This window comes from Chelonoidis abingdonii, chromosome 14 (assembly GCF_003597395.2).
Source record: "Chelonoidis abingdonii isolate Lonesome George chromosome 14, CheloAbing_2.0, whole genome shotgun sequence".
NCBI classification, from domain to species: domain Eukaryota; kingdom Metazoa; phylum Chordata; order Testudines; family Testudinidae; genus Chelonoidis; species Chelonoidis abingdonii.
The window spans coordinates 11,040,715-11,055,409 of NC_133782.1; the positions used below are offsets into that span (position 1 = coordinate 11,040,715).

General features: G+C 40.3%; 1 protein-coding gene across 2 annotated transcripts in view; it reads right to left on the reverse strand.

The window, feature by feature from the left end:
* Window positions 1–691: 691 nt before the first annotated feature.
* Window positions 692–14,695, reverse strand: part of NELFCD (negative elongation factor complex member C/D) — a 14,371-nt gene continuing 367 nt past the window's right edge. The window contains exons 2-15 of one of the 2 annotated variants that reach the window (XM_032782609.2): window positions 13,604–13,719; window positions 13,325–13,434; window positions 11,759–11,868; window positions 11,188–11,295; window positions 9,919–10,071; window positions 6,791–6,921; window positions 5,827–5,992; window positions 5,050–5,184; window positions 4,368–4,507; window positions 3,167–3,281; window positions 2,674–2,769; window positions 2,315–2,455; window positions 1,725–1,854; window positions 692–1,305 (exon numbers count right to left, since the gene is read on the reverse strand). In XM_032782609.2, coding sequence (XP_032638500.1) covers window positions 1,271–1,305; window positions 1,725–1,854; window positions 2,315–2,455; window positions 2,674–2,769; window positions 3,167–3,281; window positions 4,368–4,507; window positions 5,050–5,184; window positions 5,827–5,992; window positions 6,791–6,921; window positions 9,919–10,071; window positions 11,188–11,295; window positions 11,759–11,868; window positions 13,325–13,434; window positions 13,604–13,719 — 1,686 coding nt within the window. In that variant the 3' untranslated portion in view covers window positions 692–1,270. The remainder of the gene's footprint in view (window positions 1,306–1,724; window positions 1,855–2,314; window positions 2,456–2,673; window positions 2,770–3,166; window positions 3,282–4,367; window positions 4,508–5,049; window positions 5,185–5,826; window positions 5,993–6,790; window positions 6,922–9,918; window positions 10,072–11,187; window positions 11,296–11,758; window positions 11,869–13,324; window positions 13,435–13,603; window positions 13,720–14,695) is intronic. The other variant, XM_075072239.1, reaches the window with a different exon arrangement.

The following is a 14,695-nucleotide window of genomic DNA, read 5'->3' on the forward strand; positions in this document are numbered from 1 at the left end:
CCCCTTAGGAAGCACTGTCCCCTTTACTCAACTACTATAGATTACAGTCTGATAGAGAGTCCCACTTGTACTGGGAGAGAAGAAGGTTCTTGCAGTTCTGCAGAAGAGTCCACAAACAATGGCAAGTTATCTTGTGTATTAGTGCACCCATGCCTGCAGTATCTCATTACCAGAGACTCATGAACACATTTGGCTACTCTGAGGGCTTGGTTTCTTTTTATGAATGTCACTCTAAACAACAATTTTATGCCCCTTGTTAGTTACAAGTGCAATTTATCTGGGTGAAATTAGGGCATATAGATATCAACATTCCTTAAAATAGCATGGCAAGTTTGGCTTCTCTGTGCCCCCATTTTTTTCCTGCGTTTGTGTGCAAAACAACAAAACACCCCACACAGTTATGTTTTAAAAAAATCAGGCTAACCATATAAAGTATAAGAGAGGTCTCTGTCAAAGTACTGTTTATAAAAATATAAATTAGAATCTCAATGGTTTATTTCCACAGCTCGTCTCCACACTAAATTAGTAAATGCTAAAGTAATAAAAAAAAGCTACACCAAGAATGTTTAGAAATATTCAGATAATTTAGCTACAGTACCAACTGTGACATGGTAATGAAACTTACCAGTAATGTTTAACACATCTATTAAAAAAAAAAGATAGAATTCTGAACAAGGCTGCTTGCACACAGGATTTGTCTCTCAGTACAGAACGAGCCTTGATTATTACAACTCAGTTTGTGTTCCACAACACACCTAGTTTTTCAGAAGGTAATTTTGTAGAATATTCAGAACACTCACCTGTGGAACGGAATGACAAGAAAAATCATCCTGGGTTCTCCGCAGCACAGGACTGTGTGCTCATCAAATCACAAGATCAAAGCCTACAGTCACTAGAAAAGTGTGTGTGTGTGTGAGATCAGTAGAAGAAACTTCTACAAGCTGTGAAAGTAACAAAAAACATTCCTTGAAATATGACTGTATTTCTCATGCTGTTCTTAGGCTGGCAAACTGATTTTTGTAATAAAAATGTCCTGAAGTATTAATCCATGTGTGGATTGACCCTTTCCCAAAGATGCAATAGAAGACCTCCAGAACAAAGTTCAAAGTTACTGTGCAATATGAATCAGCAAGCATCTCTACGCTTCTTCCTTGTTGGCTGCCACTGTGTAATCCAACTAGAGAACCCTACTGGTGGTGGGCATAGCAAGGAAATGATTGTCCATAACCTCAGTATTCATGGTGCTCTGCATTCTTGTTTTATCGCTTCCTTAGTTCACCATAATGAAGTTAGATTTGCAATGAGCTTGAAAAAAAGATTTAAAAAAATTGTTCAGCATGTTGTTTTAGTTATAACTGCTTTCATGTGCAATGTCTACATTATATAATTGGTTTGTGACAACTCAGTAGGTTAAAGTCTAGGGAACAGATTGACCCTTTTTGTTCTCAGGCGTGAGTGTGCTATAGAGGCAATAGGAAGGGACTTGCTCTGCCATGCAGCAGCCTCTCTAGAAGCACCAGTGAAGGACTTTCAAAGGAAGTCCCATCCAGCCATCCCTGATTAACAGAAAATCTCTCCACATGGGTCTTTAGGAGGAAAGGGAAACTAGAATGTACACAATAGTGCCTGTATAATATATTCTATTAACTGTAATCCCCTTCCCAGAAACATCTTCAGAATGTAAGGGCGTACATAAGGGAGTGAGGAGGGAACAAACATCTTACCTATGAATTCTGTGACAGGGTCATGTTCACCTTCTGTTTTAATAGTGCCTGCAATGCTTTCATTCTCTAAGATTGGAAGGAAAAGCTGCACGAAGTCTGAGGTATATGGAGGAGCAATCACATCCAGTACCTGAGATGTCAGACAGAAAACTGTGGGTTACTTTTCCAGTCTGGTGATTGGCAGAGACAACTGATCTGTGTTATCCTCCTTCCTTAAATCAAACTGTTGGTATGTTACTAATTCACATTTCTTTCACACCACCTCTAGTCTCCAGCCATGCTTTGGCCATGTGCTGCCTCTAGCTTTCTGATGTTGCAGACAAACCTGTTTAGATCACTACGGGAACTCCTGCCCTCTGAAAACAGTATGCCATGTCCTAGGGAGTGTCCAGTGTTAAGTATCTCTCTCAAAATCTGATGTGTCTTGAAATATGGGTATTTGTAAAAATCATTGGTTTGGATTAGACTATTGGTAGAAATTACCAACGGATATAAAATCTATATTAAATCTCATCTGGATGTGTGTTAGTTGTCTCTTTTCAAAGCAAAGCCAACAAAAAGAGCTACATGAATAAAAGTGAGCAGCTGACCTCAGTAACAAAGTATCTAATGAGTGAGATGTCTGTGTCTAGTTTCTCCAGACACTTGCGTATATAACCGACAACAGGTAGGACATATCCCCGACTGAGTAAGTGAACCATTCTGTCCAGAAGGGTTTTCTTCAATTCCAGCTGAAAAGATGAGAGGAAAAAAAGCCATGCATTTGAATCAGAATAACCTAAAAAAGGTGTTATTGTTCATCCTTATCATTTCAGTCTGTCAAGTAACTTTTTCTGATGACATAATATTCTTGAAGCAAGTTCCACTGGGAATGTTGGTGCAGCAAGATCAGTCATCATGAGTCTAACAGATAAGGAGCAACATAAAGAACAAATCCTTTAAGTATCACCTGTTCCATGACATCAAGCTGGGAGTGTTCCGTTTCAAAAAGCTTGACAAGAAGTTGCAGAACTTGGGGGTGAAGCAGCTGATGGCATGTGCTGATCTGCAAACATGAGGTAGTGTTAGGATCACCAGTACTTCTCCTTTAAAAGACAGTTATTCAAGCAGGCTTACCCTTATTTTCAGTTATTGATCCAGTGCTCAGTACAGAATTCTTCAGGACTGGATGTGTACAACTGCTATTCATCCCTTTGCGGGCTAGAGTTGCCAACTCCATGGGATTTGCTCCAGGAAATCACATCTCATAGTACCAAGCAGTTAACTTGGGGTACTGAAATTGATTTATCTCAGTAAATTTACTGGGTTACAGTAAACTGACTGATGTAATCTAGTGTGAACCTTCAACGGACTTTGGATCAGGCCCTTAGAATCATTCCACTCACAAACCTAAACATTGCCATTACCATCACCACCCAGTAACATATCCCTTAAGGTCTTACCTCGTCTAGTAATGCCAGATGCACTGGAGTGTGATCAGTCTGAAGCTGAAAATATCGTGGTTCTGACACTGTCCAGTCCACCCACTTTAATACACCCATTGCCACCACAGGAAACCTAAATAGAATAAGCTCCATTAGACAAACTGATTTTAGATACTCCATCCTAAAGTGTGGTCTTAGTCTTGCCTACAATCAGCTTAAAGTTTCATAATTAACTTAGATTAGAATTAATACTCAGAGAGGAAAAGAAATACTCTTCCTGCTACCAGCATGTTCACAACAGGCTACACTGATAAAACAGAAGGAGAGACACAGCCTAGAGAAATTCCTTTTCCCTTCACAAGGATGCTCCTTCAGCAGAGAATGATATTTCCCATACACAGTGGGCAAGAAGAGCTTTCTCCAATGTACTTTAAGGCTGAGCAGGCCCAAGAATGTTCCAGTCAGACTATTCAACATCAGCTGTCTCAGACTTGGGGAAGGACTGGTGTGTGCATGTGTGTAAGGATTGTTGTGCTGAGAAAGATTCATTAGGTAGGAAAAAGTGACTCCAGTGTGACTCATCTCCTTCCAACTGTACAAATGCACAGTCTCTACAGTACAGAACATTTCAGTTTGGAGAATGGAGTAATAAGATGGAGGTAGACCAAGCTGACTTGATTACAGATTTATCCTGATGAGGTATATTTGAAGCCTCAATGTTGCTTACACCTTGCAAATGTGGCCATGAGACAGATCTTTCACACATCTGCTCAGAATGATGGTACTCCTAATACTGCCCACAAGGAAGCAGCTGCTCTGGAAAAGTGAGCTGTGAATAGAAATGGAAATAACTTCCCAGTTCAACATTCCCAGAAAAGGTCTTTTTGGACCTAGTTATCTATTCAGAACACAGCAATTATGTCAGGACTTATTACTGAGAAATACACCTTCCTAGGAACAGCAATTTTGAAGAATGAAGGAGTTTCATAAAAAATATGCAGCTATATTACATAATACAGAAAGGAAAGAGAAGCAAGAAAAAACAGACAGAAGCCAACATCTAAATAGCTATCCTCTGAAGCTAGAAACATGCATAGCATTATGAATTACAAAACAGAGCTAGTTGCAGCTTTCACTATTTGCTGCCTTTATTACAATGTAAATTGTACTTTCTTGTTAACAGAAGAGAGTTTCACTTAGAAATAGACTTTCTACCTACCTGATGCACTGATAGAGGGTGCTCAGCTCTGCAACCAGCTCTGAAGCTCCTTTGTTTTCGTTGCAGCACAGATTGTGAACCGTTTCAACAGCTTTTGAAGTCGATTTGAGCTCGTCTTTGTTTATGCTCACTCTCTTGTTCTAAAATATTTAGAATTAAGCTCTGAATGCAAGACTTGTGAATTTATAGGAAATTGTTGGCCATTTAGGGAAAGAGTTATTATATGACACGTCTCACATAGCTTTACCTTTCTCAATGCTGAAATCTGTATATAATTTGTGAAGTTACCAAAGTACAGATGACTGTAAAGTACTAAAAATGTTTCTCTTGTATTATTAAAATTATTATTTTCATAATTTTAAATTAATTCATTTGCTTCTAAAAGCAGAGTTCAGATTTTCTAGCACAGCACAGACCTGCGTTGCTACTCTAAGATATAATGGCAAAAAACCCCAAACATCTAATTCCAAACTTTTACTCTACTGACCTAATCTACAAAAGACCTGGAGTTCCCATTTTTTTCAGTTGGAGCTGGGGGTATTTAACTTCTCCAAAAAAATCAGGTGCACACAATTTCACCCTAAGCAATGATGGAACTTAAAACAACAAGCCTGGATTTTCCTTAAGTAGATATGCAGATAATGCATTAACTTTAACTTCTACACAAAGAATCTGATATTACCTTTTTCCACGTCTCTACTACACTGGCTGCATATGCTAATATGTGGATATATTTGTGTTTATGGTCCTGATTGATCTTAGCACCTGGCTTAAATAGTGACTGCATGAAAAGGTCCAGAAAGGCAGGTACTCGAATCTGTGAAGGAAACACAGGGTATCATTAGTGCAACAGATTAAAAAGCACCAAATAAATATCTGCATCTTGTGTACACACAGAGAATAGGATACAATACTGCATTATCTGCTGAGTGATAAACCAGACGGTTTAATGGGTCATATTTTTAAAGGGACACAAATCAAAGTGCTGGCACAAAGTGGAGGGTACAATGAATAGCACTGAGAATACTATTTAGGTATCTAAATGTTCCTGTTTATTACTTGAACTCCATACATAATCAGGTAGTTAGAAATCTAAACAGTGTAATTGCACCTGTAATTAACTGTGCCCATAACAGACTGAGGACACAAAATTATAAGTCACTTTTTAAACTCTGACCTAATAGATTTTTTCCATATTTAACTTTGGGGAAGTGTTGTAAAAGCATTCTTAATTTGATGCTACAAATAGCATGTTCACATTTCTGTATCCCTTAATGAGAGGAGTCTCCATAATGAGTAACTGAGTGCTAGCAAAGGGCAGCACTTATAACTCTCTCTTATTTTGGTGCTTGTACAGCACCTTGCGCAATGGGGCCTGAAGCCCTGAGTAAGGCCTTGAGATGCTTATGTCACAGAAATAAGAAGAAAAACTTAACAGTATAAAGAGGTAACTACGAACCAGTTCTACTGGAGGTGGGTCCATGCTTGTAAACATCTTGAACAGGACTGTGATGTCCGCTGGATTCAGAGCTCCTTTGGATAACATGGCACCGAGCGCTTGACATGCTCGAGGGTAGGAGGCTGCAGTACCCAGAGCTAGAGTGATCTGACTAGCATCGTGGCCTCTTGGTAAAGAGCAAGACACACATGGGCATTATATTTTTCTTACACAGAAACTGAAACATGTTAATTTTAACCTCAGAAACATATCGATAGACTAATCAGTGTTTGTCACCTACTGTGCAGAAGAGAGCCTTAAAGACTGAACCCTTTCCTCAGTGAGGCCTTGGCTACACTGGCGCTTTACAGCACTGCAACTTTCTCGCTCAGGAGTGTGAAAAAACACCCCCCTGAGCGCAGCAAGTTACAGCACTGTAAAGCACCATTGTAAACAGTGCCCCAGCACTGGGAGCACAGCTCCCAGCGCTGTAAGCTAATCCCCTTGGGGAAGTGGAGTACCTGCAGCGCTGAGAGAGCTCTCTCCCAGTGCTGGGGCCACAACCACACTCGAAACTTCAAAGTGCTGCTGCAGGAGCGCTCCCGCAGCAGCGCTTTGGAGTTTCGAGTGTAGCCAAGCCCTGAGATAATACTAATGTGGCTACAGTAGGGAATAAAAGATTTGCATAGGATATTTTAACACGTTTTACACAGAACATCGACATTACTTAATTCTTTCATAATGGCTACTTCAGATATCCCAACACAGGAAAAAGGGCTTGTTTGTTGCTCTGTAGATATTTGTTTATTGACCACACCTGAGCAGCTCTCTTACTGTGCAGCTTTATCCTACTATGAGCAGGATGAAGAAATTTAGGAATTCTCTATTTCAATCAAGAATGGGCAAAGCTGACATTTTGTGACTTATCATACTTTTACCAGTGAAATTCTGCTCATGTGAGAAAGACAAATTAACAAGGACTTACTTCTCGTGAGCAAATCGCTGAACTTCCTGAGCAATCCTGTGCACAGCAGACCCACCTTGCTCTTCTTGGGCTAATATGGACATCATAGACTGAGCAAAGAGATATGTGTGTTCTCCATGGCAAACCATTTTCTGTAAACACATTCAGGGAGATATTATTCGCCAATGTGAAAAATCTGGGTCACCCTTCAACAAATATATTGCCTTAATAGCAGCAGCAAGGGTTAGTTATGGTACTAAATAACTGAGTAAGATGTAATGTAAATGGAAAGGTGATAACATAAAAAAATCAAGTAAAGAATGACATCCTTGTATGTGATGCTATTCCAGGACAAGCTACATCTAGAGCTCCTGCTTCACTTTACTACCCAACATAAAAGGCTTCTTAGAATTCTCTCTCCTTCACCCAACTGACAGATCTCCTGGTTGTCCAGTATTTCTCTTACTAAATTTAGAGAATGAATTAGCATTAAGCTATCCAAACCTCACATGCACTTGTCACAGTTCAGGGCAACTGCATCTGTATTTTCCCTCAGTGGTACCCCAAAGGTACCCACCCTCAGGCATCCCACTCCGCATCTGCTGCCTCTCTTGGATGGACAGACGTGTCTCTATCCCTTCTGACTGGGGTATTCCCAGGCCTCAGTTCCCTTGACTTTACTGTGTAATTCCTAGCACAGAAAGGTTGCCCTGGGACACCTGCATGCTCTCTCTTCAGGATGGATAACAGTACAATTGCTTGAGATAAGTTACCGCATAGTTCTTTCTAAGCAAGCCTACTTTATTCTTAAGAGAATACCTATTAAAAACAATAAGAGACACACATGCTAATAAGATTACCAGAGTTTATCCCAACTCTCACATGGGCTTTGGCAAATGCAGTCTTTTAATACCCCATCTGTCATAAGTAGATAGGTAAGGTAAGGGTTAATTTTCTTTTCCTTTAAAGGGGGAACAAAGAGAACCAAACACCTGACCAGAGGACCAATCAGAGAACTGGATTGTTTAAAGTCAGGGGCGGGAATTTGTATACTCGGGCTTTGTTGGTTTTCTCGGCTATGGGAACAAGTTTTTATCTTATACTCCATCTTATCTCTAATGTTCTCACTAAAAGTCTGTGAGTACAAAGGAAACAAAGTAATTCGACTAATGAGGAGCTTTTGTGTTTGTATACAGATTGGATTGCTATGTCTTTGTTGTTTTCCTCGGCTCGTGAGAAAACAATGCTTTGGCTTCTAACTACTCTGCTTTCAACCCTTCTCCAAATCTGTGAGTACAAAAGGAAGCTAAAGTAATTCGGGCTATGAGGAGCTGGTGTTTGTAAACTCTCGCGGGATGAAATAAACGCTTATCGCTTGGAAGCAGAAAACAGGTTTTTGGTAACGCGCAAGCTAGACCAGGAGGACGCCTGGAAGGGAGGGGGAGGGTTATCTTTCTCTCTGCTCTGAGACTCCCAAGGGTTGGGAATCTGGGGGTCCCCCAAGAGCATGTTGAGGACACCAGAGAAGGAAAGGTGGTTCAGGCTATAATTCCGACCTGGTGGCAGAGCCTATCAGATTAAGCTGGAGATGGCTTAGAGGATTCTGCTAGTACTCATATTGAACTCTAGGTAAACTCGAGGAATTTATACTAGACATGGTCGGCAGGGTGGGATTACAACACCAAAACTCCTCAATAGCCGAATTACTTTGCTTCCTTTTGTACTCACAGATGTTTAGGAGAAGGGTGAAGAGCAGAGGTAGTTAGAAGCCAAGCTTGTTTTCTCACAGCCGAGAAAACAACAAAGACATAGCAATCCACATCTTACTGACAACACAAAGCTCTCATAGCGATATTACTTTGTTTTCCTTTTGTACTCCAGACTTTTGTTAGAAATATTTGAGATAAGATGGAGTTAGAAGAAACTTTGTACCCAGAGCCGAGAAAACAACAAAAGACCCCGAGTATACAAATTCCCGCCCCTGACTTTAAACAATCCAGTTCTCTGATTGGTCCTCTGGTCAGGTGTTTGGTTCTCTTTGTTCCCCCTTTAAAGGAAAAGAAAATTAACCCTTACCTTACCTATCTACTTATGACACCATCCTAGGGGCATCCTTGTGGTTACAAGTTCATCAGAGCTTTAGCTCAGAACAAGCACACAGTCTTATGAGGCCTCAGCAGGCCAAGTCCTTCCAATTCTCCCCTAAGCACTGGGACCCTCCATGAACCAGGAGTCCCGTCCATTTGCTGGAACAGGAAGAAGGCCCTGATGCATATTAAACCCCAGGCTTTTATCCAGAAGTATTTCCTTTGTCTGTTGGTCCCTGAAGAATCCAATATGAACTAGTATATTTATTTCTCTGCAGAAGGGTGACTTCAAAGGGTTGATAATGGAGGAAGTCCAAGAACCCACCCTCCCTCCTACTAGGGAAGGTACATACACTGCCACACCACAAACAAAACTGCATTTTACTATAATGTTCCCAAAGGTGTTAACCCTAATGAATGAGGTTTAATTTAGTAACAGAGCAACATCAGCAAATTCCCAGTCCCAGACTTTCCCCCAGAAACTTGCATCTTGTACTGCCCAGTCCTCCCCTGGACAACACAAATTCATATAATGTCTACAATTTTATTAATAGAAAATGATACGCACAAATCCCAAATGGAGTTTCCCAAACACTTCAATCTAAGCACTGTTGGATGCTGAGGAATTTCTAAGAGCTGCTGCCTTGAGCACCTGCATTACAACCAACATCCTTCTGGGTCTAGATTTTCCAGAGCACTACAGTTATGCCAGGTCCTGATACCCCCCTGGGAACTGACAGCATGTCAGTCAGGACACGGTGATACTGCTGAAAGCATAATGGGTTCTAAAATTCCTGCTAGACTTCTGCACCTTCAAATTATTCAGATTAATAAACCTCAAGAAGTGTCATCTCAGCGGCCCATACAAACCCTGGTGGTCAAGACTTTGAACAGTATAAAAGCTATTTTTGATGCATAACTCTTGGTCTACAGTTTTTTCTGGGGGCCCATAAACAAGGCTGCATAACCATTTCACAACATTTTGAAGATACACTGAAGTTTCTACACCATCACCAGGGAAGCAGAGAGATTCCGTTTGACAAAAGATAAAAAGACACTTACCGCAAACTCTGGGAGGTTCTTCTCAAGGTTTTCTTCCCCTCCATCTAAAATTGTAGCCAGAGAAGTACGTAGCACTCGAGAAAAGACTTCTAATTGCTGACATGCTGTTGATACACTGGTTATTTCCCCTTGATAACCAGCATCAGATATAAGCTATAACAACCAACAACACTTAAAATGATTTTTGTATCTCAGCACATCTTAGGAAGATTGGGTGAAAATACACCGCACAGAATGTTAAATGAGTCTCTGCATACTCTCCATGGAATCCAGCTAATACAAATAAACAATCATCAGCATCTAGACACTGACTGAAAAATATGGTAACAGGACAGGTGGATAAACCCAAATCATATAACATTCCCTGTACTTTCTGAAAGGGAAAAAGATAAAACGTCCAACACTTAACATAAAACAATGCCTTTCCGTTCCTTCTCAGTGAAGGGTTTTGCTAATGTCATCAATTGTTAAAGCAAAGTCAAAGCAGTTCATATAAAATATAGGAATCACCATGAACTGAATTAAGCTTCTTAATTAAGTGTTCTCATCGCTATCTGGGACCACTAAGTTACCTGTAAAACCTTACACAAAACAAGTTCATGGAGGCAAGTTCACACAGGCAAGCCAGGAGACTATCTACTTCTTGACACACTACGAAAAGAGGTTAAACCTTGGTCAGCTGTTCTATAGTCTACATGAAATGGGTTGATGGTCAGTCTCCCTTTACATCACAAAAATACACAATAACTCTTGGCATCCTTGCAAGTGGTTTAAAGGAGGAAATCAAGAATTGGTCACGTGATCCTTCTAAAAATAGGGTGAGGTACGCTGTGATGAAGCTTGTACTGAGGATATCTGTACAAATACCTGCTCTTCACCTAACCAGAATGCTACAGATTTCAGTACATTATATTTCACATCACCAAGCTCACTTTAAAGAAGTACCACCACGTGGCAGTCATAAGGAGGGTGGTTTAGGTTGCCTACAAATGAAATGTAACAAATTACTATTAAAAATCACACATGTATATTACTGTCTTTCATTGTTGTTTTAGTTATGTCAAACTAAAAAAAATATTTTTAACATGCAGTCTGCAACATTCTTCCCATAAAAATAGACTTTTAAAATGCACAGAGTTAACAATACAATAAATAGTATTAATATGAATGCCCAGAGATTGGGAAGGTTACAGTTGGCATGTAATGGAAGAAGAATTAGAAATCATCATTTCAGTAATAAGCTGTTTATTAGACTCCAGGATTGATTACCTTGACAGTAAAATTAAGCATCAGGCAGTCTGGATGGGCTTCAGCCAGCTTGTAAAAAAGATCTCTCCATGTAGGATGTGCTATCATTTGCTCAAGCCAGGCTGGAGTCTGCAAAAATTACAGTGACAGAAAGAAATACTGCTGTACAGTGCAATAAAAATCCTGAATCTAAACATTTATAGAATTCAACAGATTTCACTTCTTAAGCTTATCCAGAGTAAAATTTTTACATGCATTATTTCAAGAGTCTTGAAAGAGAAATAGCTAACTGGAACCTTGTAACAAAATAAAATGTATTCAGCATTGAGCAGTTTCCACTGTCTAAGTGAACCTACAGGGCTTCTCAGATATGCAGACTAATTTTAAGAGAGAGCTTGTTTTAGTAAAGTATTAAAGAGGAAGCTACAGCTTCCTTGCCCAGTATTTGAATCCAAGGACCATATTTACCTTGGTCTAAAGAGATACAATCTCATAAAGCTGAGCTCAGAGACATTATGTCCAACAATTGAAACCCTGAGTTTGGCCACTGAGCAGCTGGTCTGTACTTGGCCATGTGTATTCTATGTATTACCTCGCCTTCCTCTGTAAAGATGGAATCTGCTTTCCGAGGGTCAAAGTGTTTGATGAGTAAACTTTTCAAGTGGTTTTCTACAGTTTCCTGAACCTGCACTGGTTCAACACCTGCAAGGAAGGAAATGTCACTGGGTGGAATCTAAGCTGTCAAGAGTAGTAGCAACTCCTTGAAGTTTCTCATGACTATTAGAATAATAGAACAGAAGTCATCTAACAAATTAACTAAGAGGCAAAAAGGGAGATAATATTCAAAACCCAAAATAGGCATATCAAGCAATATTAGATCAGATATGAAGGATTTAGGATTTCTCTTTCCTAAACACAGACCTACCAGCTGTATTACACAGGCGCACACATGTGCAGGTTATACTAATCCTTTTCTCAACCTGTCTTCTCCACTCATGTGAGCAAGCTGGGCACTGACATTTACAAGACAGCTAAAAAGGCTGATAAGTATGTTTCAATATCTTGTCTGCTCACAAGAAAGCATATGGAGATTAGACAGTGAACCTACATAGCTACAAACTAAAAGACAGCTGCTTCCCATATGACAGATTCAAACACATGCCCACCAGCCTTCCAAGTACACCTCTACTCCGATATAACGCTGTCCTCAAGAGCCAAAAAAATCTTACCGTCTTATAGGTGAAACCGTGTTATATCGAACTTGCTTTGATCCACTGGAGCATTCAGCCCTGCGCCCCCCGCCCCGGGAGCGCTGCTTTACCATGTTATATCCAAATTCGTGTTATATCGGGTCACGTTATATTGGGGCAGAGGTGTATCCTTTTGAATAATGTGTAATTAATTAACCAGTATCTGTACTGTAATTGCAGTGATTTAAAACATTTCCAACAGTGTGCATGTATTCTGTTCACACTAGTTACATTTGAATCTACCAAGATGTAGATTTCACCCCTTCATTGCACCATGGCAAAGATCCAGCAAAATTTGCACTGTGAACTTGCCCCTTCAGAGGCAGGGCTGCAGAAAACCCAGAAGGTTTGACAGTAAAGAATTTCAATCTCAATCAGTACTTTTGAGAACTACATTTACAAAACTGTATATTTAACTGATCCACAAAAAGCAGGCTGCAACTAAAATGTAGTTAAATCAATATTAATTATGTTATGATATAATAAGATGTTAGGTATTTCCAGAGTATCTATCACAACACTACCTAAGCACTAGTCTCTTTACATGGGATTAAAATAATAGACGGAAAGCAGAAAGTCTAATATACAATAGCTCCTTTCATACTATAATTTTAGTATTTTAGTGTTCATCACCACACTACCTCACTCATCCCTTGGGTACAATTGTATTCTATTAGACAGCTGCCACATCATTACACAAAAGTGGAACTAAAAATATATTCTCATCAGGTATATCGGGATTCAAAGAAAAAAAATGAATTTAGTCATATATTTAGGTATTGAATGGCAACTTGGGCATCAACCACCTTTTGAGTATGATCAATGTTGTACCTGCCAACAGTTCAGAAGTTTCTGATGTATAAAGCAAAACTACAGCCACAGGACAATGTTAGACCACTGTAGTGTACCTGTTTGAATGAGCCACTCTGCCAGTAGATTTACAGTTTGTGCCACTGCAGTATAGTTCTCTGACAGCAGTTGGATAACATTTTCTGGAGAGCCACCTGCCTGGAAATACCTGACAAAGGGATTAAAAGGGAGGAGGGGAAGTTATTTCAAAATTAACTGAAGAAACAGAAAGTATTCCACCCCTGTGTAAAGGCAGAACAATGCACTCAGTTATCATTTTCAAACTCTCTGTTACATGCAACATATTATCATTACATATCAAAATCTTTTATACTCACCTTTTTAGAGTGTTAAATATAGAGGGCTCCATTATATAATCTCGAGTGGAAAATTTATGCAAACATTCTTGCTGGACTTCAGCATCATCTTCTCCTTCTCCATACTCATCATCCTGCTGTTTACAAACACAGAGTCAGAGTGGTAATTTCTCTTTTACATTTGTTTTTTTCTACTGTGCTAGTTACATTTTAAATATCTTTCTTGTTGCCCACAAAGGTGCATATACACACCATTTCCTACAGCAAATGCCTTCTACAGCAGAAAGCACAACCTCTTAACAGAGTTTACTTCAACACCTACCACATTTAGGGGGGAAATGTATTTTTAGGGGGAAGCATGTATTTTTAGGAAAGTGAGCACAATCAAACCTTAAATAATAATATAACAACTGTAGAATCAGGGCATTAAATTATAAATCTCTTGGAGCAAGACATCTCTCTTTCCTTTGTACATTTTTAACATCAACTGTGAAAAAATCCAGGCACCAGAAGCAGCCATCAAGATTAGGACTTTTTAAAATATACTCCACATTTACAGTATTTGCCACGTGAAGGGGGACGGGCAGGGTCTAAAGATCAACCATAGTTGCCTGGAGCTCAACCCAAAGAGGACAGGGGCTCAAGAGCGCTCAGGTTTTGCTATCTAAAGGGAAACCATATTTTTTTTTTAAACTCCTGAAAATCACAGAGGGGAACCCCTGTGCCTGCTCTGACCATGCCAATGGGCAAGCAAGTAGGAAGCAGGCAGACACATTTGGGGAACACCCAGGGCACAACAACACACCCTCAGCATGGCAAGGAGAGAGAGCCTGTGATGCTATGTGCAACGGAAGCTTCTTTGGTGATGGTGCCGTGGGGCAGGGCAAGGGGAGAGTCAGCCTCTGGGAACACTTCATACAAGTGTGTGTGGGGGGGGGAGATAGAGCCCCCTAGCCAATATTCCCCCTCCAGAAGGGATCTCCAACCACAACCCCTCAGCCAGGCTCCACCCCGCGCCCCCTCCAATCTCTGGTTCTGCCCAGCACCCCCCCTCTGCCCCCAGACTGCACCCCCTCCTCATTCCCCCCCCAGCTCACCCTTCACCCCACGCCC